This window comes from Tubulanus polymorphus, chromosome 2 (assembly GCF_964204645.1).
Source record: "Tubulanus polymorphus chromosome 2, tnTubPoly1.2, whole genome shotgun sequence".
Taxonomy (NCBI): domain Eukaryota; kingdom Metazoa; phylum Nemertea; class Palaeonemertea; order Tubulaniformes; family Tubulanidae; genus Tubulanus; species Tubulanus polymorphus.
In genome coordinates, this window is record NC_134026.1 from 23369007 (window position 1) to 23391055 (window position 22049).

Genomic DNA, 22049 nt, shown 5'->3' on the forward strand with positions numbered 1-22049 from the left:
TACATCTCGCAAACAGACAATAGAAAACGAATGAATGACTACCAATCAAAAGAATTATGGACGAGAAAAATACAATAGTCAAAAATTGCTTTGATCTCTTTTATTTCCAATAAACGTTTCAAATATCAAAACGTCAGGTTTAGACACCCTGCACGTAAATAAACTTGGAGAAAGGCGCTTCATGAAAAGGCCGATTTCACACTTAATTTGCTCTATCCATTAACTGATTAATGAAATATCTCAGCAAACGTGATTAGGCCCGCTTAACAAGTACATTCCTCTTCTGTACAACAACGTGTGTAAAAGATACAAAAATACTACAGCAAACTAATCAAAACATCAAAGACAGTTATTAATTACGTGGACGGATTAATCAGGATGGAATGCAATGCTCAGTATTTCAACTTTAAATGATAACAAACCGCTAACAGTTTTCGTAAAACGCTTGAACAATTCTCAAATATCTTCAAACAATACTATCACAGCGCAAAATATGATGAATAGTGAATTTTTCATCAGCAGGTAAAAGAGACAGATCTTGCAAAACGCCTATGCTTACATCACTACACTACAGAATTTTGAATTAATGATCAGACCACAAGATGTATACTAATTCCTTTCTTTTAGTATGTGGTATAGATGAATAAGAGAATATCTTATCCAGCACAGTACGACTTATGAATGTCTAGGTCACGGCGACTGGTGTACATCTTGTCACATCGAGTACAAACAAACATATCCTGAGTGATGTCACCATGTGCATTGATTAACGATTGTACTCCCGAGGCTCCTCGCAAACTACCTACAATTATACAATCAACACTTACAATAATGGTAATAATTCAATGGGACTAGTATATATATATATATATATATATATATATATATATATATATATATATCGAAAAAATGGCATACTATCTCTAGGAAAATATATATATATATATATATATATATATATATATATATATATATATATATATATATATATATATATATATATATATATATATATATATATATATATATCTTTTCCTAGAGATAGTATGCCATTTTTTCGATAAGTGACATAATATTTCACTTATAAGATACAGTGTACATACCTTTGCTGTCTGATTTGAGTTTTCCAGATTTTTTCAACTGTAGATATGCAGCTATACTCGAGTTACTGGTCTGATTCGCCTTGCTGCCAGTTTGTTTCTGCTGTATTTGTTTTCCTGATGGAGGACGTTTGCCAATCAAACTGTATTCTTGATTCAGTGACTTTCCATCTACCAGTATTCAAATTGAATTGATTATAAAAAGCATAGTTCATAATTTGTATGTAGAGGAATAGAGGTTTGACTTCTCTAAAAATCTACGTACCATTACTCGGACTTGGAAGTTTCTTTAATCTGTAAGATGATGTCCAAATAGCTTTCACTGTTTTATCTTGATCATATACTGACGGGTCACTGAAAATACATACCACCGGTATCAAAATTTTCCAAAACACTGTAAAATCGTTTCAATTTTCCATACTTCTTACTCTTCTTCAACCTTATCTTGTGTTTCTTGATGTATTCGTTCAAGACTATTCTTCTTCCACAGTGGCAAAGGTGCAGAACCAGAATTTAAAGATTTGATCAAACTCGACTGAAACTGAAAATACAAAAAATCTCTTTTTCTTCATTAAAAAATGACTAAATCAATGCCAAAATGCCTCATGAAATAGTGTAGATATTTTGTATTGAAGAACAGCTTATATACCATACCTCTAGCTGACTGTTTGTTTCATTTTTCCGTTGAGCTTGTGAAGCCAGCATCTTTGTAATGGAATTGCGAAGTCCTTCATTTTCGTTTTCTAGTAACTGTATTCGCAAACTATTAGCTTGAACCTGGTTCTCCATATCCCTCGCAATATCACCAGTTCCTTAAGAAATCATAGACAACTACTCATCAAAACTCTCATTTGAAAACCTGATTTGCAATATCTATAAAAAGAATAGTTACCATTGCCAGCATTAATAGGGCCGTTCAGATCGGGATACTCAAGGAGCAACTTCTCTCTTTCTTGTAATTGAGACATTTGGTTCTCCATCGTTTTGATATCTTCTTGTAATACCATTATAGAATCTTCCAGGGCCTTTTTGCACTCTGATAATTCCTGGATCATTACCTGACAAGATCAAATATGTATATTGAAAAGATGAACAGAAACACAAATATTCAAAAATGATGTAATTCATTTAGTATAACCTTATCTTTTTTGACTTGTTGTATTAATTTTTCATTATCTGGTGTAAGGCTTTCTAGCTTTTCCTCTAAAGATTCACATTTATCCTCCAGCTCAGCAGTTTGATCCCGCAGTTCCTGATTTTCTTGGTCTAGTTCTTCTAAGCGTTGCAACAGTGAGTCTTGTTTAGCTTGTAAAGACTGAAATTATACACATGGAAATATGGACACATCCTTTGCAAAAAGATGGCCGAGTTGAATTCATTTAAGTTTTATTCATTGAATATACCTCAGTATGTTTATGTATACTTTTATTTCTAGCTTGTTCTTTAGAAAGTTCTTTTGCACTGAGGTCCATCTGTTCTTTAACTGATTCTAACTCTTCAGATAGCAGTGCCTTTTCTGCCTCTATTCTATCTACATGTTCTTTACTCTTTGCCCTCTCTTGCAGATCTTTGATGAATTCCACTTGAGCAGTTTCTGTTGTTGCAAGTTGTTGCAATAAATATATGAAATATGAATTTCCCAGCTACGTATGAATTATATAAAACATATAATTACAGAAATGTGAAATACACATTTACCTAAATGTTTTAATGCAGTTATTTGTTTATCCAGTTCTCCTTTGAGTTCTACAACTTGTTTTTCGAGCACTTTCTTCGATGAATTTAGTTCCTCGTTTTTACGTTTCACTTGATTAACTGCCTCTTGGCTCTTTTTCTCCGTGGTGCTCACCTTCATTTCGTACTGTTTCATTTGAATCAAATGCATTTCTTTTTCCTCTTTGATCTTATTCCCACTGTCCGCGACATCTGCCTCTAGACTCTCGATCCTATTCCCTGCGCGGAACAGATCGGCCTTCAGCGGTTCAACCGTATTCATTATTTGCTCAAAGTGTTTATTTATTCTAGTCATATCTTTGTTTTGTTCTCCGACCCATCGTCCTATATCATTAGCCGACATCCAGTCCACGGATTCAATTTGAACTTTATACTTAGCCAACGATGAGGGTAAGTTAAATGCCTTACACGTATGTATCGTGGTATCACCAATCTGTTTCAAATGATGTTGAACTCTGTCACACGCGTCACACGGTACGAATGCAGTTTCTATCGTCTGACATGATTTATAACTACAATCCTTGGAGATGTCTGGTAAAACTGGAGATGAACGCTTGAAATCTATACCAGGTAGAGGTTTTACAGGAGGCATCTCCGGATCTCTAGGCTGATTTAACTTCTCAACAGTTGTTTCTAGATCCGATAGTTTTCTCTGATGTGTTTTAGCCTAAACACATTTCCAAAATTAAAATTTGAATACCGGCATTTGATGGCGATATAGCATTTATAGAATTTTAACAGAAATACATTCGAACAAAAATGGCACTAATCTTTGTCGGTTTTACCTGCGACTGCATTTGATTAACCATGCTGTTCATCTGTACCATCTTGTTCCAAAACTTCTTAATGATCAGCCCAATTGACATGTTAGATCCAACAGTCAATGCTGAAGTGGCTCGACCAACAGACAGTGATTGCTCAATGAATTTAGCCATTGATTGAAACAAAAGAACCATTCTGCAAATGAAGAATTTTAAAAACATGGTGAGAACACAAACAAGCCAAGCACTAGTAAGATCATGTAAAAGTCATTTATATGAAATGAAGACAGATCCATAGTTCATTCAGACACTTTTTATAAGTTAGATGAACACTATTCTACCTCGATGACAGCAGTTCTGACAAAGTACATATACTTGCCTTTCAATTACGAGTTCTAACAAAACAATGTGTGCAACTTGAGATTCTTCATCATCATCATCTGAATATTGATGTTCGGCTAACAATTCACCGATATCAATGTCACATGACATTTTATCCGGATATTTCCAGGAAGGATAACGAACTGGACCGACACGTGAGAAAACATCAACTACAGCTGTGTGCAAATCTTTCACATCATTCTGCAAACTCTCGATGCATGTTTTGCTTCCCAATAGATATGCCATTTCAGTGGATTATAACAACAGTCTCTCCACTAAATGGGTCTGGATATATAGCCTGGGCAAAAAAATCTAAAGAGAAATTAGAATTTAATAAGTAATCAAAATATTAATAAATTGTACATGATTTCCAGCACTCAACTAGCTGTCATTCAATAAAATTAATTTGTTATGTGTTCTGTGTTGTCATCAAAAGTTTTAGCTTTTTTGATTTTATGTGTTTGTTAACCATAGGCCTACCTCAACCGGGAGCTTTAGGCTTTAAAGTAAATAAAGTGAAACAAATGATGAAGGCTCATTTAAACTACTACGCCTACGGGTTGAAGGATTCTAACGCCCTTTGATGAAAGATATATTTCGTGAATCCTAAAAATCTAAACAATTTTGGATTTTGGGTCCGCGCGACCTTGAAATGCAGCGGCTAGCTCCGAGATGGATGCGTCGACTTAGCTATTATTGTCGGAACCACCCCGTTCCACTCGACGGATGCCACTTCCTGCTCGTTCTGCTCGTTAAGATTGCGTATGATTTTTTGGTCGCGAATTAAATCGTCACACGCGTGATATAACTACGGGAATTATTGATCGAACTTATCACGTCGTCTAGCCTAAGGCTTCCAGTTATTTGGAACAGCAACCTGCGTCATCTGATGTCGAGAAATGAAAGCGCCGTAGACGACCGGCGGCAGCAGCAAAGGTCGACGACATGGAAAAGCCGCAAGTCTGAGGTGACCGTCGCCGATTTAAGACAGGAATTGAGGCGAAGGGACCTGTCAACTCGTGGTGTAAAAGACGAACTGGTAAGTAACGAACATGTCTAGTTTTTAATTGATGTCCTACCTAGATATGTCGTTTAAATTCAGAGTTGATGTCCGTAGGCTTCTCAATCATTTAATTTAGGCATCATCGGCCTAAGCTTTTAGTGTTTTAGGCCCTAGCCTAAATTTGGTTGCTGGATCATACTCTACTGTTTATTCCATCATCACCTGTTAGTGTTAAAAAGCTGTGTTAAGTCAGGAAGGTTATGCATAAATGGAATGACTCGCGACCAACCAGTACCCACCAACCAGTTACCGGTACTAATCGCCATTGTTGTAGTCAATGCGTTGCACATGTTACATATGTTTAGCAGAGCATTACTTTCCAGTAACGAAACTGATTTACACTAGGCCTACTGCTATCGTTCTCATTTTAGTTTCATTGTATTTATTGTTTAAAGCCTAACTTATTTTATTAATTTCATTACTCACTTGCTTGTGGCTGACGTGTGGTGTTTAGATTAGGCCTATAGCAATCAATATGGTGGAATATGGAATTATCTGATGAATTGTGTATTTAATTTGACTGAGTAGGCTATAAATTATGTAATTTATGGGGAATTATTGGAGATATGAATTTGAATGTCATGAAGGACTGTTTGAAATTAAACGAATTATAGGGCCTACTAGAACATAGACATAGCGTTAGCATGTACAATGTTTATGCCTGTGTGAAGGTCTGATTCAATTTTGTTGAAAATTGAATTTGAATGAGATCTTTTTATTTGAAAAGACTTCATAATGATTGGCAGGACTTGAGCAAAATTGTTTCTATTAGGCCTAGAATTTTAGAATTTATGGTAAAAGATAAATCTTACATTTCAGTACATTTGTTAAAAAAAGCCTCGTCAGTTGTGTAGGGGTAGGTGTTAATGGTACTTGGATATTTGCATGTATCAAATGATAAATGACTGCTTTGTTTCCATTGGCTGCTGAAAAATATGCCATTAGATGTTAAACTTTCCAGCATATGAATTATATTGTTTATAACTAGGATTATTACAAAAATGGATTATCAATCATTGTATTAGGTCTATATCGTCAATGTGAAGGTGTTCTGGTTATTGGGTGGACTTTGAGCCCTGTCTAATGTAAGCATGTGATATATAATGCGTATATGGCATTGTGTACTAATAAACGGTGAAATGATGGAGCTAACTTCTTTAGATATTCCAAACAGTGGATGTGAAACTGATCATAGTAGTAGTAATCATGTTTATATTCAGGTTGGTTAGATAGTAATTGTGCTTATTGATAATTGCTGAAGGAATAGGCTGAATGTTGAGTAGTTTCTAATAGACAGTTACGTACATGAGGGATATAAGAATTTTTGGCTGAATGTGATACTCGAAGCCTACATAACTTGCTCGGATATTCTGATGCTCTAATTTGAAGAAGAATCTTCCTTACGCTTTCTTATGAAAGATAAACTGTGTGTTGCACCATGGACGTACTTACTATAACCATGGACGTATAAACTAGATACGTCCATGCTATAACTTAGTTCAACTCATTATTGAACCTTGTAAAGTAAGAACCTTGGCTTCAGACTGCACTGGCAATACAAATCCAATGTCTGACAGACATAGCTTAGTGGGATCTATCAACCCATTGAGCAGCAATGAGAACGAATGCACAGGTGGTTAATTCTTCAGTTTGTATGCATATAAAGTGCTGGCTGATTAGCCTGAAATGATCATAGGAGGCGCAAAAAACCTAAGTGAAACTTTCTTGCGCGTAGCACAGCCAGTATTTACATACACTGAGTACTTCTAGGCAACACATGTGTCTATTGTAGAATTCGAACGGTTATTCTGAAATTGATTTTTGTAGATCTCACGACTGGACGAATTTGAGAGTAACGGTAATAACGGTATGCGATCAGCGGACGGGCCATCAAAACGTCGTCCTCACACAGAGGGCTCAAACAGCAATTACAGCGAAAACAACGAAGACAAAAACACAAACGGAATGACAAACACCGACGATTATATGCACCACCACCTGCTGCATCAACGACGTCTTGCTGAGAAAGACGAACGTGAGAAAATCGTTTTATGGAAGAAACCGTTAGTGACGCTCCAATACTTCTTTTTAGAATTATTATTTATTCTCAAAGAGTATAGTTTAAAGTAAGTTAAAAACTGTACATTGCAACATAATGCTGTTCGATAACATAACTTTTGTGGATAAGGATTTACAGCGATACTTTGTTAGTTTAGCATAGTACTAATGAAATTTCTGTATTTCAGATTATGGCATCACCGGTTTAAAGTAGCATTAATTCTAGTAACATTCCTTGTTTTATCGCTGATATACAGTAGTGATGGTCCGCACCAAAAGGTAGGCTTCAGTATTGAATACACAGAGTACATTTTGAATAATGATTACGGGTATTATGTGACTAGAGATTTGATGTATTCGCTTCTAAACAGAAGAAACACCTGGCTCTTCCCCGATCAGATTTTTATTGAATCCTTTATACCAGTAGTATATAATGCTCACAGATGACAATTTCATTGGAAAGCTACAACATTACTGAAAATTCATTCAACGCTAAGGTGCAAATATTTGAACACGTGCATTATAATTGTATCTGTAAACCCGCCTTGATCAATTTTCTATTGATCCTGTTACCTGGAAATTCTGTATGAATTCTCTCTACCTCTGTTTACACTGATAATGATAGGCTATGTATGTTTTTTTTTTTTCAGTATGTAGCTCAATTCCATAAGCAATTCTTATGGTGCACATACTGGGTTGGTCTAGGTATCCTGTCTTCAGTAGGATTAGGGACAGGCTTGCATACATTCCTTCTTTATTTAGTAAGTGATATACATTTGTACAGTGTTGCCTGGGGATGAAATATTAGATCTTGAAAATTGTCAAAAGAAATCGTGATAAAAACCAATTATCCAAATATCCAGGGAAATCTGGAGAGTGTTAGTTTTGAGAATGTTAATTGGACAATGTATATTTTCACTCTGAAAAATTAATTAATCTAAATAAAAGTTTGTTTGTTTTTATATAGGGGCCGCATATAGCAGCAGTAACGCTAGCAGCATTTGAATGTATGTCAGTAGATTTTCCATCTCCACCATATCCAGATGAGTAAGTATTATTCACCTTTGAAAATTAGTTAAACTTAATATTTTTTCTCTTCTAAATTCACCTTTATGTATTTCATAGCATCATCTGTCCTGAATCTGAAGGGACGACTATGTCTTTGTGGACCATCATGAGTAAAGTACGACTGGAGGCATTCATGTGGGTAAGTTGCGAAAATGGAATACACACTTGTAAAGATTCTTTGGGAACATTTAAGCACTGCATTATTCATTATATAACCTACCGGTATTATTATGTGTATGAATAGGGTGCTGGCACTGCTATTGGTGAGTTGCCTCCATACTTTATGGCTCGAGCAGCACGTCTGTCTGGACAGGATCCTGATGATGAAGATTACGAAGAGCTAGAAGAGCTGGTACAAGAGAAAAAAGTTCACCCGGAAGAATTGGTACGTCACATTAAATCTAGAAGTTTCTTTTGATTTTCTAAGAAATGTTCATGAATTTTCATTGATATCATCGATTGCAATTACCTCTTTTAGGAAACTGTAAGTGACATTTCTCAATTCAAAATTAGATTTGCTACACCCATGATATAGCATGAGGGTGATCATATACGAATTTCACCAGGAAGGGAAACGTGTACCTAATTGAAGATGTTGCTTGTTTGAATGTATCCTACAAATGTTATTTTATTAATCATTGGTTTAGGTCATGTTAGGTGGGTTGTAATGGGTTGCAGATTATATATTCATTTATTGCATCTTATCGTGGAAACAATATCTGCCTCAATGTTGAAAATAGAAGCTTATACCTGAGTAGTGTTCATGCTTAATTTGCCTACCGGTACATTGTCGAGTCTGCATTTGTTACCTCAATATGTGAGTAGACTGAAAATGTGTTAATTGCCTTTCTCTCATTTCAGAATTTCTTTGAGAAGGCAAAACTAGCTGTCCATAATTTGGTACAACGGGTAGGATTCTTCGGAATTTTGGCTTGTGCTTCAGTAAGTAATTCAGTATTATTTATCTATACTTAACTAGGTCGAGTTATAAACTATGATCGACAAGTTGCCTTTATCCTTCCTATTACAGATTCCAAACCCTTTGTTTGATCTGGCTGGCATTACATGTGGACACTTTTTAATTCCATTTTGGACATTCTTCGGTGCTACGCTGATCGGAAAGGCAGTAATCAAGATGCACATACAGGTACCATTCTCAAGGTTCTAATTGAAATTATCAGTTACTCATTATAGTTAGATTATCACTCTGGGCTTTCTATTTTCAGAAATTATTTGTAATATTTGTATTCAGTGAACATCATGTACACCAAGTTATTGGGTTGCTGAGGTAAAGCCTAGATATTTGTTCATCAAATTTGTAATAAATCTATTCACTATCCACGTACAGTATTTACAAATCTTACACCTTGTATTTGTTTTCAGTTATATACCCAAATTCGGGAAATCGATGCAGGAACCTTTTAGAGAATACCTCGAAAAACAGAAGGCAAAGTTGCATCATAAGCCTGGCACCGCTGTGAAGGGTGTAAGTCTAGTTTACTCACTGGCTTGACTAAAACTTCTGTAGCAAACCAGATCATAGAAAGTACCAGAATTCTATGTATATTATTTTTTCTCTTTTTATTTAGGACCAGAGTTTGTTATCTCAGATCTTCGAGAAAGTGATAATTATCATGGTAGCTTATTTCATCTTATCGATCATAAATTCTCTGGCTCAAGCCTATCACAAACGTTTGTGCAAAGAAAGGCACCATCAGAAAACCGGGAAACTGGTGCAATAGATGACATATGTTTGTTAAGTTGGTGTATAGGAGACATACATCAGAAAATATATCCAGTGCTCTGGAGTGAAGGCATAAACGCATGTATTTGTTGAAATGGACGACATTGTGAACAGTGATCTTTGAATAATTTTCTTAGATCTTTGTGCCATCCCTGTAAAACTCCTCCGATTGACTTTTGCATGGAATTTTTTTCGGGCAAGGATAATTCCCATATGAATTATTCATCAAGTAACACTTGTATAAAGTTTTCAATTACACAATTTTTAGGTTTGAATATCATATATATACTGTAACCTCTGGTCTTCACTGTATTTTTACAACCCCAAATATCTTTGTATTACATTGTGGCAGTCAATCTATATTCAAGAGATTTTGTATGGTTATTTTTGAAAAACATTCGTTTTTTCAAATGAAGTGCAGCCTATTAATTTCATGCTATTCATGAAAGAAATATTGAACTGAATATTGTTAAAATTGAATACTGGTATCTAAAAGTAGATCTGAAGCCTACAATTTATAGAAACATGGTATATTGCTCAACTATATCAAGCGTGCAAAATGTCTATGTGACGTCGATCTTTCAAATACATGTTACGTAATTTTTTGAGACCCTTATCTAGCATCCCCCAATTTGTCTTTTTTTTATAAACATTAGTGTCCTTTTCAGACAAACATTTGTTATACATGTATTCAGTTCATGTACGAAATCCTTTTTCATATCAAATACAGTAGTAGACTCGACTTCCTTGTTCAATATCAAGTTAAAGGCAAATCGTTTATAGTTACCATTGGAGTGTATTTTTGTCCTAGTGTGTGTATGATTTCAATTGTATGCATACAATACTGTACACAATATATTATCAATCATTTGAAATTTTTGAAATGTATCATTAGAGATTATTATAACATGTGCTTGTTTTGATGACTTCTCTATTTGAAATCAATTATATGTGTTCCTCTAAACTTTGATTATACACATCATGTATATCATATGCCATTCTCAACCACTATGTAATTTGGAATAAATGAACGTTCATGGTGAAAGGTAACAACTTTTCTTTGTTAGATTTCTTTCTCACTTTATCATAAAGTCGACGACTTGCTTTGATTATATGTAAGAACAAACTGGGATCTAGTTATAATTCTTCCATAAGAAAAGACATGACTCGGACTACTAAAATCAACTTGTTTTATTTTATCACAGACAGCGAAAATAGTGTGTTTGCTTTCAATATTAAAAAAGTAACTACAGTTGTATTATAATAAGATGCAGTTCCCGTTTTAAATTATGATGCAATGAATTAGTCATGAGGGGTTGATTGTGGTTCCTCTATTTGAGACATGATTTCATCAGTCTTTTCATCATTAGCAACCGTGTCCATTTTGACATTTTCTAGAGTCTTGTCAAAGGAATTTGTTTTATTTTGATCACTGTCATTGGTTTCAGTTTCTATCCAAACATCTTCTAAAGATTGCATCACTTGACATGAATCAATCTCCTGCTCTGTTTTATTTGAACTCTGTACTGAATTACTGAGAGTCTGTTCATTAGGTTTGACCGGCAATGGTTTAACTGGTCTGTTTTTACATCCACGCCGTTTGCCGAGAACACGCACATAATTTCCTGGTATTAATCCTTGCTGCTGGCCATCTACAGAACCCAACAGCCATCCTTTCATTCTTGGCTGCAATTCTGGAATTCAAAATATATAAACGTTTTGGGCTTGTTTCTCGTTATCAGAAACTAGGACATGTTTTTAGTCCAGCAATGATATGGCAATGTGACATGAATCATAATAGTGATCATAACATAGTTCAAAGTACAGAACTCGCTTAATTCGCATTTTTAAATCCGAATTTTCACTTGATTCGCATGAAATAATTGGTCCATTTAACCTGGAACAAATGTAAACTATTATTCATAATTCAGATTTTACTTAATTTCGAAAAAATCTGGGCAGTCCCTAGTCATCCCAATTAAGTGAGTTTTACTGTACAGCAATTCCAGGGTTCATAGTCCCCATGACCAGTCTCATTACCAGACTGAAATGACCGCTTAAAACTCGTTCACTGACTGTCATTCTTACCAGATTAGTGTAGTAGACCAAATGATATAATGTAGTCCTGTACAATAGATTATATGTGACCAAAAATTTCAAAATGTATTGGTGTGGTAAGGCAGATGCCATTCTGATTAAAGGACCATAACTATGATTCAAGGATTCTAGAGACCATTCCATGACATTCAAGGACTACTATGAACCCTGCATCTCCGAGACACATGAGGACAGTCACAACTGCATTTACATGAACTCACCTTTAGGAGCAACGATTATCTCTTGTCCAGCTTTGAAACTGATTTCATCCTCATTCATAGCCTCAAAATCATAATCCGCCATCGCTACAAAATGATCCTCATTTCCACTCATCCATTGTTCAGGTTCACCAGCTATAAATAAAGATATAAGAAAATTTTAAAGCGATCAATATCATCTAGAAGACTTGATGAAAAAAAATTCTTACATTTTTCATTAATAACTGATGATATCAACTTCCATATCAGGTATGGACCGCCAATAACAATCAAGAAGAAGACAAAAACCGGCCAGCTTGATCCATGCTTATTTCCAGCACCAGCATTTCCCGCAATTCCTGAATTAAGAGCATCGACCCAAGCCTCTTCGCTTTCATTGACAGGATTTCGCAGCCGCAAAAACACCATTAACCTTCGTATTATCTGCTTCAACGCGCGGATGATGTTATTCTTCCATACATCGGTTAGACTGTGTCTCAGATGTGAAAAATGATCAGCCAATCCCACAACAGCACGGAATGAACTATGTACAGCAAAATATGTCGATTCCAACATCATAGTTATTGAACTAAACGTATTGACAATTCCTTCCAATGATTCAAACGCGGGTCGTGTACTATTTTCGGCAAGCCGAGTGAATGTATTGATAGGGGCAGCAGCTCCATAGCCATACCCCATTCTACCCATGCCACTTCCATACATTCCAAAATTACCCATCGCATACGGGCTGTATGATCCATAGCCGCTTGAAGCTGCATTTAAATGTGCCTGGCGATTTGGAATTGGTGGAGGTAATCTTTCATTAGGATTTATCATTGGTGGAATAGTGGTAGCAGCTCTTCCTGCAGCAGTTATGCTGAAAAAAGAATGGCATAAAGATAAAATCTGGTTTTCCTTCATTCATTTCCGGGTTTGTGTTTTGTGGAAAATGAAATAAATCGTCCTTTAAGATTTAGAATTACGGTAATGATTAAGTAGAAACTTTCTATCTAGTTACCTATTAGGCAGCCCTCTCACTTGATAAGGTAGATTTCGATTCGCTTTTTGGGCGCAGCAGGGCTTTACAGGAGACGCCATCGTCGCTAAAAAAAACGAAAAAGGGCCAAGAAGGAAGTTTGACTCGACGACCTTGGAGAAATCGAGAATTCTGATTTGGATATTCTCGGAGCTACCCATTATTGGAGAAATCTGGATTTCAAATCCAAACTAATAACTTTATTTGCAGCAGTTATCCGTTTATGTGTCCGATTGTTAAACCAAGAAATGAAATGGAAATTTTACAAGACTTTCCCACAGGACCCCTTAGTGTGTACCGAAATGCAGCCAGTTTTGATTGGAAACAGATGAAATTATTCTTGGAAGGAGAAGAAATTATTAAATTTAAGGTAGACTACTGAGACTACTCCTAATTCGGCTTGTCACTATATAAAAAAGAATAGGGATACTGGTATCAATCCATTATCAAATTGTGACAATCCCCCCCTTGGACCTAGCAAACTAAATGATGGACCTGTAAGGATCGATAGTCCCAAAGTATCAACGAATAATGCTTTCAAATATATAGTTTGGCATTCTGGTGCTTGTGTGATTGTAGTTAGTTAGGTACCTAATCGTTGGTGGTAAGCTTTTTATAATCGGATGGGCTTATACCAACCAATATGTGGTTTGTGAAAATATCCGATCGTGAAACTAAACCACAGTCAGGTTACTGACGAGTGTGATTGTTACTCAACTGCAGTCAGAAATGTAACGATTGTTTCTTCTTTCTTTTATATGTTTTTGCAGAATAAGGTCTGGAAATTTCTGAGAGACGATCCATTATTCAACCAATCATCTGAAAGGATATCATTAGAACGATATAGAGAATTGACGTTCCTTCGATGTAAACGACTTTTCAAAGCTAATCTTCTTCCAGATGAAGAAATACGAGATAATCCACCAAAAGTGCTCGCGTTCAGCTGTGCATTATTGTGTTATGATATATCACTACCAATTAAGTTACAACTTAATGTACAGGTATATGATACATTTGGAACATATCAAACCCTGGGTCCAGTCACAATAATTGTTAACAAATCGATAAGATAAACTGAATTTACAAATGAACAAATAGGCTTGAATTGATTCATGAGTTACCTTTTTGGGTACTTAAGGCTTCTTTCCAACCATTTTCATTTGTGATAGTTTACTATACTCTATATGTATGGGAAAAAGTATATCAATGTGCCTTGGCTAAGTTTTTTTTTATCTGTTTTTAGTTGTTTGGTAACATGGTAAAATCAGCAGGATCTTCGCGACACGATCATTTTGTTGAAAAATGCAGAAGAACGTTTGAAGTAAACCAAAAATCGTAACTTTCATAGGATATTTAAGTAAGATATTGAAACCGTTGGTTCTTTCTTTTTAATTAAGATCTTTGGTTGCTTTGCTTTGACGGAATTAAGCCATGGAAGTAACACAAGGGCAATGAGGACAACAGCTACGTATGATTCCAGTACCCAGGTAACTATGGTCATAATAGAAGATCCTATGAATTCGATGCGTTCAATTTATCATATCTGTTTCATTGAATTTAAGGAATTTGTGGTAAATACTCCTGATATTGAGGCAGCTAAATGCTGGATTGGGAATATGGGAAATACAGCTACACATGCAGTCGTGTTTGCTCAGCTTTACACACCAGACGGAAAATGTCATGGTCTTCACAGCTTTGTTGTTCCCCTGCGAGATCCAAAGACCCTACTTGCCCTACCAGGAGTTACAGTTGGCGATATGGGTGAAAAACTGGGTATGAATGGATTGGATAATGGGTAAGAAAAAAGTGCAGTTATTTGTTTGAATATAAAGATAATATAATGATTTCATGTTGTTCTTTTAGTTTTGCGATGTTCCACAATGTTCGAATTCCTCGTGAAAATCTCCTGAATAAAACAGGGGATGTTAGTGCTGATGGAAAGTATTTATCCCCATACAAGGTTAGTGCAATTATTTACAATTATGTCTAATATTTTTATTGTATTTGCTTTTGCTAAGAATGACAAGTCTTTCTATCAATACATATTCCACAGGATCCTAACAAACGATTTGGAGCGTCGCTTGGCATGCTTTCCAGTGGACGTATTGGCATTAGCGGTATGTGTGCCGATTTTATGAGAATGTGTGTGACTATCGCTGTGCGATATTCTGCCGTTAGAAAACAGTTTGGTCCAACAATGAAGGAAGAACTTCCAGTACTTGAATATCAACTGCAGGTCATTAAAAAGTTATTTGAGTTTTCAACTTCAGTGTGAATTCTGCCTGACTCAATTTTGGTTTTATTTTTAGCAATGGCGTTTGATACCATACATAGCTGCAAACTTTGCTTTACTTCACTTCACACATTCATTTTTCATGGACTTTGCTGAATTCACAGTTGGTCGGATGATGGGAAATTCTGAAGTCAAACAGGTAGCGAAACAAGTATTGGATTTGTAAAACTTTGTTCTATATGAATGAATAGTCATAATGAATGAATTTAGGTTTATCTCCGAAGTAAATTGCCTTCTTTTTATTGAATATGATTGATCTGTATTGATATGATGATCATTAGCCTGCATTTACATTCTTGGTGTCATTTACATTGTTGGAATCATCTTAGTGCTGTCTATTTCTTGGTATTGGTAACAATGATCACTTTACATTATAGGCTGAGCTTGGCGAGGAGATTCATGCAATTTCTTGTGCAAGTAAACCAATCGCTTCATGGATTGCGATGAAGTCGGTGCAAGAGTGCAGAGAAGCATGTGGTGGTCATGGCTACCTCAAAAGTATTAAACATGTTATCAATTCAACATCAGGCTCTTCTACAGGTTGTTGACATTTTACAATATTCATATATTTTTAGTGAACCGTATTGGTGCAATAAGAGATAACATAGATCCAACTTGTACTTTTGAAGGAGACAACAATGTTATTCTCCAGCAGACATCAAACTATCTATTGAAATTGTACAAGAGTAAGAAAGAAAAAGGTGACATATATTTCCCTCTTTTATGATATCTATACGGTACTTTCTACTTTCATCTCTTCTCAACATATGTATTTGTGTTTTCCAGGTACCGAGATCAGATCACCTCTAAGATCTGTTGATTTTCTAAATGATATTGAAGTAACTCTTAGTCGTAGATGCAACTGGGGGAAAACTCTTGATACAGCTGGTCAGTTGAATAGATATTACCGCAGTAACTAAAATATTTGCTGTGAGAAATTTGTGCATGATATTATTTCATATTCAGGTGTTCTTGATGCTTATAGATGGTTGACTTGTTATTTGCTGCATGAAAGTCAACTGAAAATAAACACCGAAATGCAAAAAGGAAAGAGCGATTTCTTCGCAAAAGGAGACAGTCAGGCCTATTATTGTCGGTCGTTGGCACTGGTTTTCATTGAGGTGAGATTTGGTAAAAGAAACATCTTAAAAATATTTTCAGTGCATCAATCATAATCATATTCTATTGTATCTACTATTACGTTACTATTAATTTTCAGCAAATTGTGATCACAAGGTTTCATCACTTTGTACAAGGTGAAGGCGTCCCTAGAGGATTGCAAACAGTTTTAAGAAGATTGAGTGACCTTTTCGCAATTTGGTGTTTAGAAAAACATATAGCTGTGTTATATGAGGGTACGGTATATATATAAACACATATAAAACGTGTAATTTGCTTTTCAAGTCTCAATAATTTGCCTCATTTGATTTTTTGTATAGGGGGTTTTATCAGTGGAAGGAAACCTGCCGAAATGATTCGAAATGCAATTCTTGATTTGTGTCGATCGTTGAAAGTTGATGCTGTAGCATTAGTTGATGTAATTTCTCCACCAGATTTTATCTTAAATTCACCAATTGGTGCTTCATCTGGCCAGGTACAACAGATACAAAATAACTAGTATTTTATAATTTCCTATGAGGGAGATGCTGGAGAATCTGATCCTATACGTTGAATATTGTTTTTAATTTCAGATCTATAAAAATCTATATGGTGCTATGCTATGCGCTCCAAAGGCTCTCGAGAGACCAAGCTGGTGGCAGGAATTTGCTAAAAAACCCAAATTACGTTCAAAATTGTAAATACAGTGCAATTGTGATACTACTTATGATTTATGATACATGATTGTTATTTTGATTAATATATTTTATACAATTATCAAGAAATCACCTTGTTATCACTTTTATTGGGCATGTTTCTATCAATCCAATTCCCACATCTTCAAATCGAGATATAAAGATTCTTTCCTGAATAGCAAAGCCATCGAGCGAGGAACTGGAACACAATTAAGTCTTTCTTAACATTAATTTTATTGTTCCATTCATTAAGATTGTGTTTTATACTACTAATTCAATGCTCCTTATCATTTCACCAGCTGAATATGATTATAATGGTATACTGTCATGCAGATCAGTGATAAATATAACATAATTCAACATAAATATATTGCTTCCGGTTATAACCTGAAGAAACTGCTTATAGCTTACCTGAGTATGAGGTCTGGAAACTTTGTTAGCTCCACTATATTACAAAATTAGTTAGGCCTTGATAAATAATAATAACTTTGTTATATAGTGCTATACTATAAAATAATCATAGCACTTTACATTAAAAAGGTTAATATGTATTTCATCGTCAAAGACAATTTATGATTATCATGATAGATATTTGCATCTTTTTATCATCGATATCAAGTAAATGAAAAAAAAATTACGATGGTAGATGAAAAAAATACATAGAAAAATCAGAGCAAATCGATTATTTTTGGGCCAAATACTGAATCTTAGAGAATATAAATAACTTCTCTCTTTAATCAATAAAGCTTTTATAACTTTGAAAACTGAATGTAACACAACAAGTTTAACATTTCATTAAAGTTCCATTAGTGATGTGTTAAAATGACCAATAAACATAATGTCATCCAGTGACACAGCCCCTGATTTGTATTTGTATACGACTTAAAATGTTTCTCATTTCACTTGTCATCAATCATATACAGCACTCTACTAATACATTTTATTGTGATTTGAGATCATCTTCAATTTCTTTCATGAGCCTCAAGCACAGCTCTTCTTTCCATCGTGTTGATACAACTTGAACACCGACAGGTAATCCCTCTGTATCTTCGCAAAGCTTCAGAAGTAAAGGCGGAGAAAGACAATTAATATATCTGCGACACAATGAAACAACTACATAACAGATAAATGTGTGCAATGAATATCTATATGAATGTTATTTTACCTTCTTCAGTTGTTTGTGGACAAAATCAGGAGTGGAATATTTGGTGGCTAATTGTTCTATGTCTTGTGCAGATACTCGTGTAACTGGCACTGTTCCAGCAGGGAAATCCAGCAAATTATACAAAGCAGTATACGCACACAGAACTATGGATAAAGATTTCAAAACTTTTACAACTTCATTAGAATTCTGGTGAATTTTGGATAGAAGATTTCAAAACTTTTACAACTTCATCAGAATTCTGGTGAATTTTGGAAAATTGCAGATCTGAAGGGAGTTTACTACACAACCATTAATGCAACCTTTCTCAATTTCAAGATGATTTTCTTACATGTTATAGTCAATCCATATGGAACAGCAGGAACTGCAAAACCAGGGCAAATGACTGCATCCAAGCGGTTGTCTGACCAATGGTTGAGTACTTCTTCAACGAAGTTCATTCGGTCTTTGCTAATTAACCACCAATCATGAACAGTACTGAGAAAAATATGTTCAAAGTGATTATTGACATCACAACAGCAGGAGCAACTACCTCACATATGTGAGTAACTATAATTTACCTTGCATCTAATCCAGTTCTCAATATTTTGCCAAGCTTAGGAGACTGAAATTCAAACTGAGAAATTGATTCTGATGACTAAAACCAAGAATAATTCAAGAAATAACATGGCACTTTATTTCTTACAAATAGCCCAACGATGTATCCCATATAACTTCTTAGCTTTTCGGGTATCATCTTCATTAAGTAATAGCTTGGGGCTAGTTTTGCATCAATCTTATCATTTTCTCTAAAAATAAAAGATTTCGATTGAAACACTGTATAGATAAGTTTGAGACTGACAATTAGATTATTCATCTGATTATTATCAACCAAACTTACAATCCAGTAAAAAGAGTTTTTGCGCCATCACCAAAATATCCATTCATAATTAAATCATAAGCATGCTCAACTCTTGGTGGTGTCCATGGTACCAGCTGGATGAGACAGATTGTAAATTACAAAAACATCCATGAATAGATACTCTATTTGATTATTCCAAAAAGAATTACATGTTGTGTTAGTCATTTTAATGAATCAACTTACTTTATGTCCTTTTCGTTCAAGTGCTTCTTTAGCAATTAATACAGCTCGCTCACACGCTGGAGTAGCGTGAATGAAACCATCATACGTATAATATCCAATTCTTAATGATTGTTTACTGCTAAACATTTCTTCATTGAAAGGTAATGGAACAGTGTTTGGGTCCAGTTCGAACATCATAGGAACTAATACCGATCGCATAGCTAGTATAATTCCATCCATATCTCGACTTAAGAAACCAGTAGCAGGGCAAACTATAAAAGTATGTTGTAACCGCTGTAGCAATGCCAGCTTCATGATAAGGATTTAGCTTGAAATTGTTAATTTTCTAATCTGCTTTATGTGCTTGAAATAAAGTAACTTGAATTAGCTGATAAAGCTACCAGTTCATTTGTTCAGTCTTGAAATCTGGCCTCATGGTGTTTTACTTACACAGAGCATATTTTTTCCAACCTTCATCATTTCCTTTCAAACTGTAAGAATATAAATTAACACTTTTATATTGATATTGTGTATTTTTGCAGAACGTTGATTTTGAGCGATAAAGATTGACCTCAAACTATAGGTAAATCTATGATTTTACCTTAATCTATAAACACTGGACTTAATTCCACAGATACCACTCATATGAGCTGGAATTCTTATACTACCACCAATATCAGTTCCAATGCCAATAATTGATCCACCAGCAGATATAAGGGCAGCCTCTCCACCCGATGATCCTCCAGGAGAGTAATCTGATTTGTATAGATTCTTTGTTCTTCCAAATATAGGATTACTACATTGGTAGCTGAAAGTAAACATCATACCTGGTAGATAAAACGTCATAAGGCGACTAAGAGCATCTCATACAAAAGTGGTTAAAAGGCATTAGTTCAACATGATAGATTAATGATTTCAATACCTCATCAATGTCTGAGGAATATTGGTTTTCATAAATGGAATGGCACCTTGTTTTTTCAGTACCTGTAAGAGCATTTTCATCCATTTATACTCAAATCAGAAAAAAAGTCAACATTGGTGAAAATAATTTTATCTACCTCGACCAGAACGCAATCATTTGGCATCGGATGATTAATATTCATGGATAAACCTTTTGTGCAATCATATCCCTGAAATTGTGCAACATCGATTTATATTTCTATCCTGAAAAATTATTGTTCGGTAATAATAATTCAAAACATGTATAGACTCCAATTCTCCACAGCTAACTATCTACCTTCAGTGCAATATTATCTTTGATGCTAATGGGGATGCCATACATCGGTCCTTTCGCTTTATCAGTTGCATCAAGGTGTCTAGCATCGTTCTGGAAAAATTTGATTTTTAATCAGCAGCATCTCTGGCCATTATTCACCGCAATCTTAAGCTGTATCTAATCTTTTCAATGCTTTAATTAGGCTAAGTGTAATGCTACAATCAATCTCTCATCAAAATACATGTACAGGTCAATTCTTACTTTGAAATGAATCTACAAGCAACACATTATTACTTGCTTACCCTGGCACCCGTGACTGGTTCTGTAACGCAGTTGAGTTGTTTGTCGACATCAAGTGCCTAGAAAATACAACATTCCAGGATTGATCTCTGAAAATGAACGTGATTTAATCTATTGAATACAGATCTCGGATTACTGATCTGCACCTAAGTTATAGTTAATCGTTTCTAATCAATGATATTTGGTAAGTAAATGTCATGACGTTCTCTTGAATAATACCTTCGCCTGGTAAGCGGCTAAAACCATTTCTGGTTTTAGCTCTTCGTTCTGCAGTTTTTCAACGAGTTCCATAATTGACAAGTTTGTTATTCTTTCAGTGTCTTCATTAGGCTGCAATTTGAATTTCCATTATGTTAAATCACATGCCTTAGGCTAAAGGACATCCTCATTTTGGAAGAATAGATAGTAAGATACCAAGATGTTGATATTAGAATCTTTTCTTTCTTTCCTCCCTTTCAATGGACCGTGGTTGAATAGAAATTTATTGTACCGGTACCTGTTTCACAATGCTGATAAGCTCATTTTTAGAATTCGAAGCTTGTTCTACTTTGGATTTTCGTAAGCTGTACATCAGATATCTGCTGTATATTGTCATTGAGGTTTTGACAGCTGCTCCACCTAACAGAAGGCTGCTCAGGATAATCCGTCCTTTTCTAGCCTCCTCAGAGTCATCTCCTAAATGTCTTTTGCAAAATGCCACAGCGGATAACAAAGTCATGATGAGAAATTATTCTAGGGCCTAGATTCTAGATAAAATCACATGAAATGAAATGTCATCAAAATGTCAAAAAGCGCATCCGGGTCGATGACCTTGAGATAATTTTCAACTATATACCGAATTAACCAAATACAAATCTTCTTTATTGTGATTCGTGTTTTGCCCGACGATGAATGGTTACACCTCTGCGCGGAACTAAGTGTGGAATTCTTTAAGCGTTCAACATTTCACGATACATTTTTTTCGTGAATAGTTTCAAGCGATA

At 35.2% G+C, this 22049-nt stretch overlaps 5 protein-coding genes and 1 long non-coding RNA gene across 8 annotated transcripts; 3 read left to right on the top strand and 3 right to left on the bottom strand.

Annotated features, from left to right (window-relative positions):
- Positions 1 to 96: 96 nt before the first annotated feature.
- Positions 97 to 4613, bottom strand: LOC141899248 (coiled-coil domain-containing protein 157-like). Its single transcript, XM_074785433.1, has 11 exons — positions 3975 to 4613; positions 3620 to 3791; positions 2799 to 3501; positions 2504 to 2694; positions 2239 to 2415; positions 1993 to 2158; positions 1755 to 1912; positions 1529 to 1641; positions 1366 to 1454; positions 1104 to 1271; positions 97 to 802 (listed from the first exon to the last, which is right to left on the bottom strand). The coding sequence occupies exons 1-11, from the start codon at positions 4220 to 4222 to the stop codon at positions 657 to 659; spliced, it is 2331 nt and encodes a 776-aa protein (XP_074641534.1). The 5' UTR covers positions 4223 to 4613; the 3' UTR covers positions 97 to 656.
- Positions 4614 to 4700: 87 nt separating this feature from the next.
- LOC141898488 (vacuole membrane protein 1-like) lies at positions 4701 to 11059 on the top strand. Of its 3 annotated transcripts, none has more exons than XM_074784414.1 (12): positions 4701 to 5015; positions 6867 to 7165; positions 7286 to 7376; positions 7748 to 7858; positions 8065 to 8144; positions 8223 to 8304; positions 8410 to 8550; positions 9027 to 9107; positions 9196 to 9312; positions 9392 to 9453; positions 9549 to 9651; positions 9755 to 11059. In XM_074784414.1, exons 1-12 carry the CDS (start codon positions 4866 to 4868, stop codon positions 9905 to 9907), a joined length of 1470 nt encoding a protein of 489 aa, XP_074640515.1. In that variant the 5' UTR covers positions 4701 to 4865; the 3' UTR covers positions 9908 to 11059. The 3 variants fall into 3 exon arrangements, with proteins under 3 accessions (XP_074640515.1, XP_074640516.1, XP_074640517.1); XM_074784415.1 differs by lacking the exon at positions 4701 to 5015 and adding an exon at positions 6138 to 6259; XM_074784416.1 differs by lacking the exon at positions 4701 to 5015 and adding an exon at positions 6339 to 6672.
- On the bottom strand, positions 10977 to 13346 carry LOC141898490 (peroxisomal membrane protein PEX13-like). The gene is made up of 4 exons (XM_074784417.1): positions 13222 to 13346; positions 12434 to 13080; positions 12228 to 12359; positions 10977 to 11603 (listed from the first exon to the last, which is right to left on the bottom strand). Exons 1-4 carry the CDS (start codon positions 13299 to 13301, stop codon positions 11212 to 11214), a joined length of 1251 nt encoding a protein of 416 aa, XP_074640518.1. The 5' UTR covers positions 13302 to 13346; the 3' UTR covers positions 10977 to 11211.
- A 92-nt stretch (positions 13347 to 13438) lies between these two features.
- On the top strand, positions 13439 to 17367 carry LOC141899218 (peroxisomal acyl-coenzyme A oxidase 3-like). Its single transcript, XM_074785390.1, has 15 exons — positions 13439 to 13609; positions 14010 to 14240; positions 14483 to 14560; positions 14637 to 14726; positions 14802 to 15034; positions 15103 to 15199; positions 15293 to 15475; positions 15549 to 15671; positions 15910 to 16030; positions 16108 to 16233; positions 16319 to 16420; positions 16499 to 16653; positions 16752 to 16887; positions 16972 to 17126; positions 17224 to 17367. Exons 1-15 carry the CDS (start codon positions 13463 to 13465, stop codon positions 17329 to 17331), a joined length of 2085 nt encoding a protein of 694 aa, XP_074641491.1. The 5' UTR covers positions 13439 to 13462; the 3' UTR covers positions 17332 to 17367.
- A 202-nt stretch (positions 17368 to 17569) lies between these two features.
- LOC141899255 (fatty-acid amide hydrolase 1-like) lies at positions 17570 to 21862 on the bottom strand. The gene is made up of 15 exons (XM_074785444.1): positions 21563 to 21862; positions 21286 to 21396; positions 21069 to 21125; positions 20788 to 20877; positions 20609 to 20680; positions 20473 to 20534; positions 20152 to 20358; positions 20001 to 20041; positions 19572 to 19822; positions 19368 to 19462; positions 19173 to 19275; positions 19048 to 19091; positions 18819 to 18964; positions 18491 to 18633; positions 17570 to 18382 (listed from the first exon to the last, which is right to left on the bottom strand). Exons 1-15 carry the CDS (start codon positions 21782 to 21784, stop codon positions 18266 to 18268), a joined length of 1761 nt encoding a protein of 586 aa, XP_074641545.1. The 5' UTR covers positions 21785 to 21862; the 3' UTR covers positions 17570 to 18265.
- LOC141899256 (uncharacterized) lies at positions 19014 to 20108 on the top strand. The gene is made up of 3 exons (XR_012618615.1): positions 19014 to 19028; positions 19712 to 19830; positions 20093 to 20108. It is a non-coding gene; the product is annotated as an uncharacterized LOC141899256 (long non-coding RNA).
- Positions 21863 to 22049: the final 187 nt, after the last annotated feature.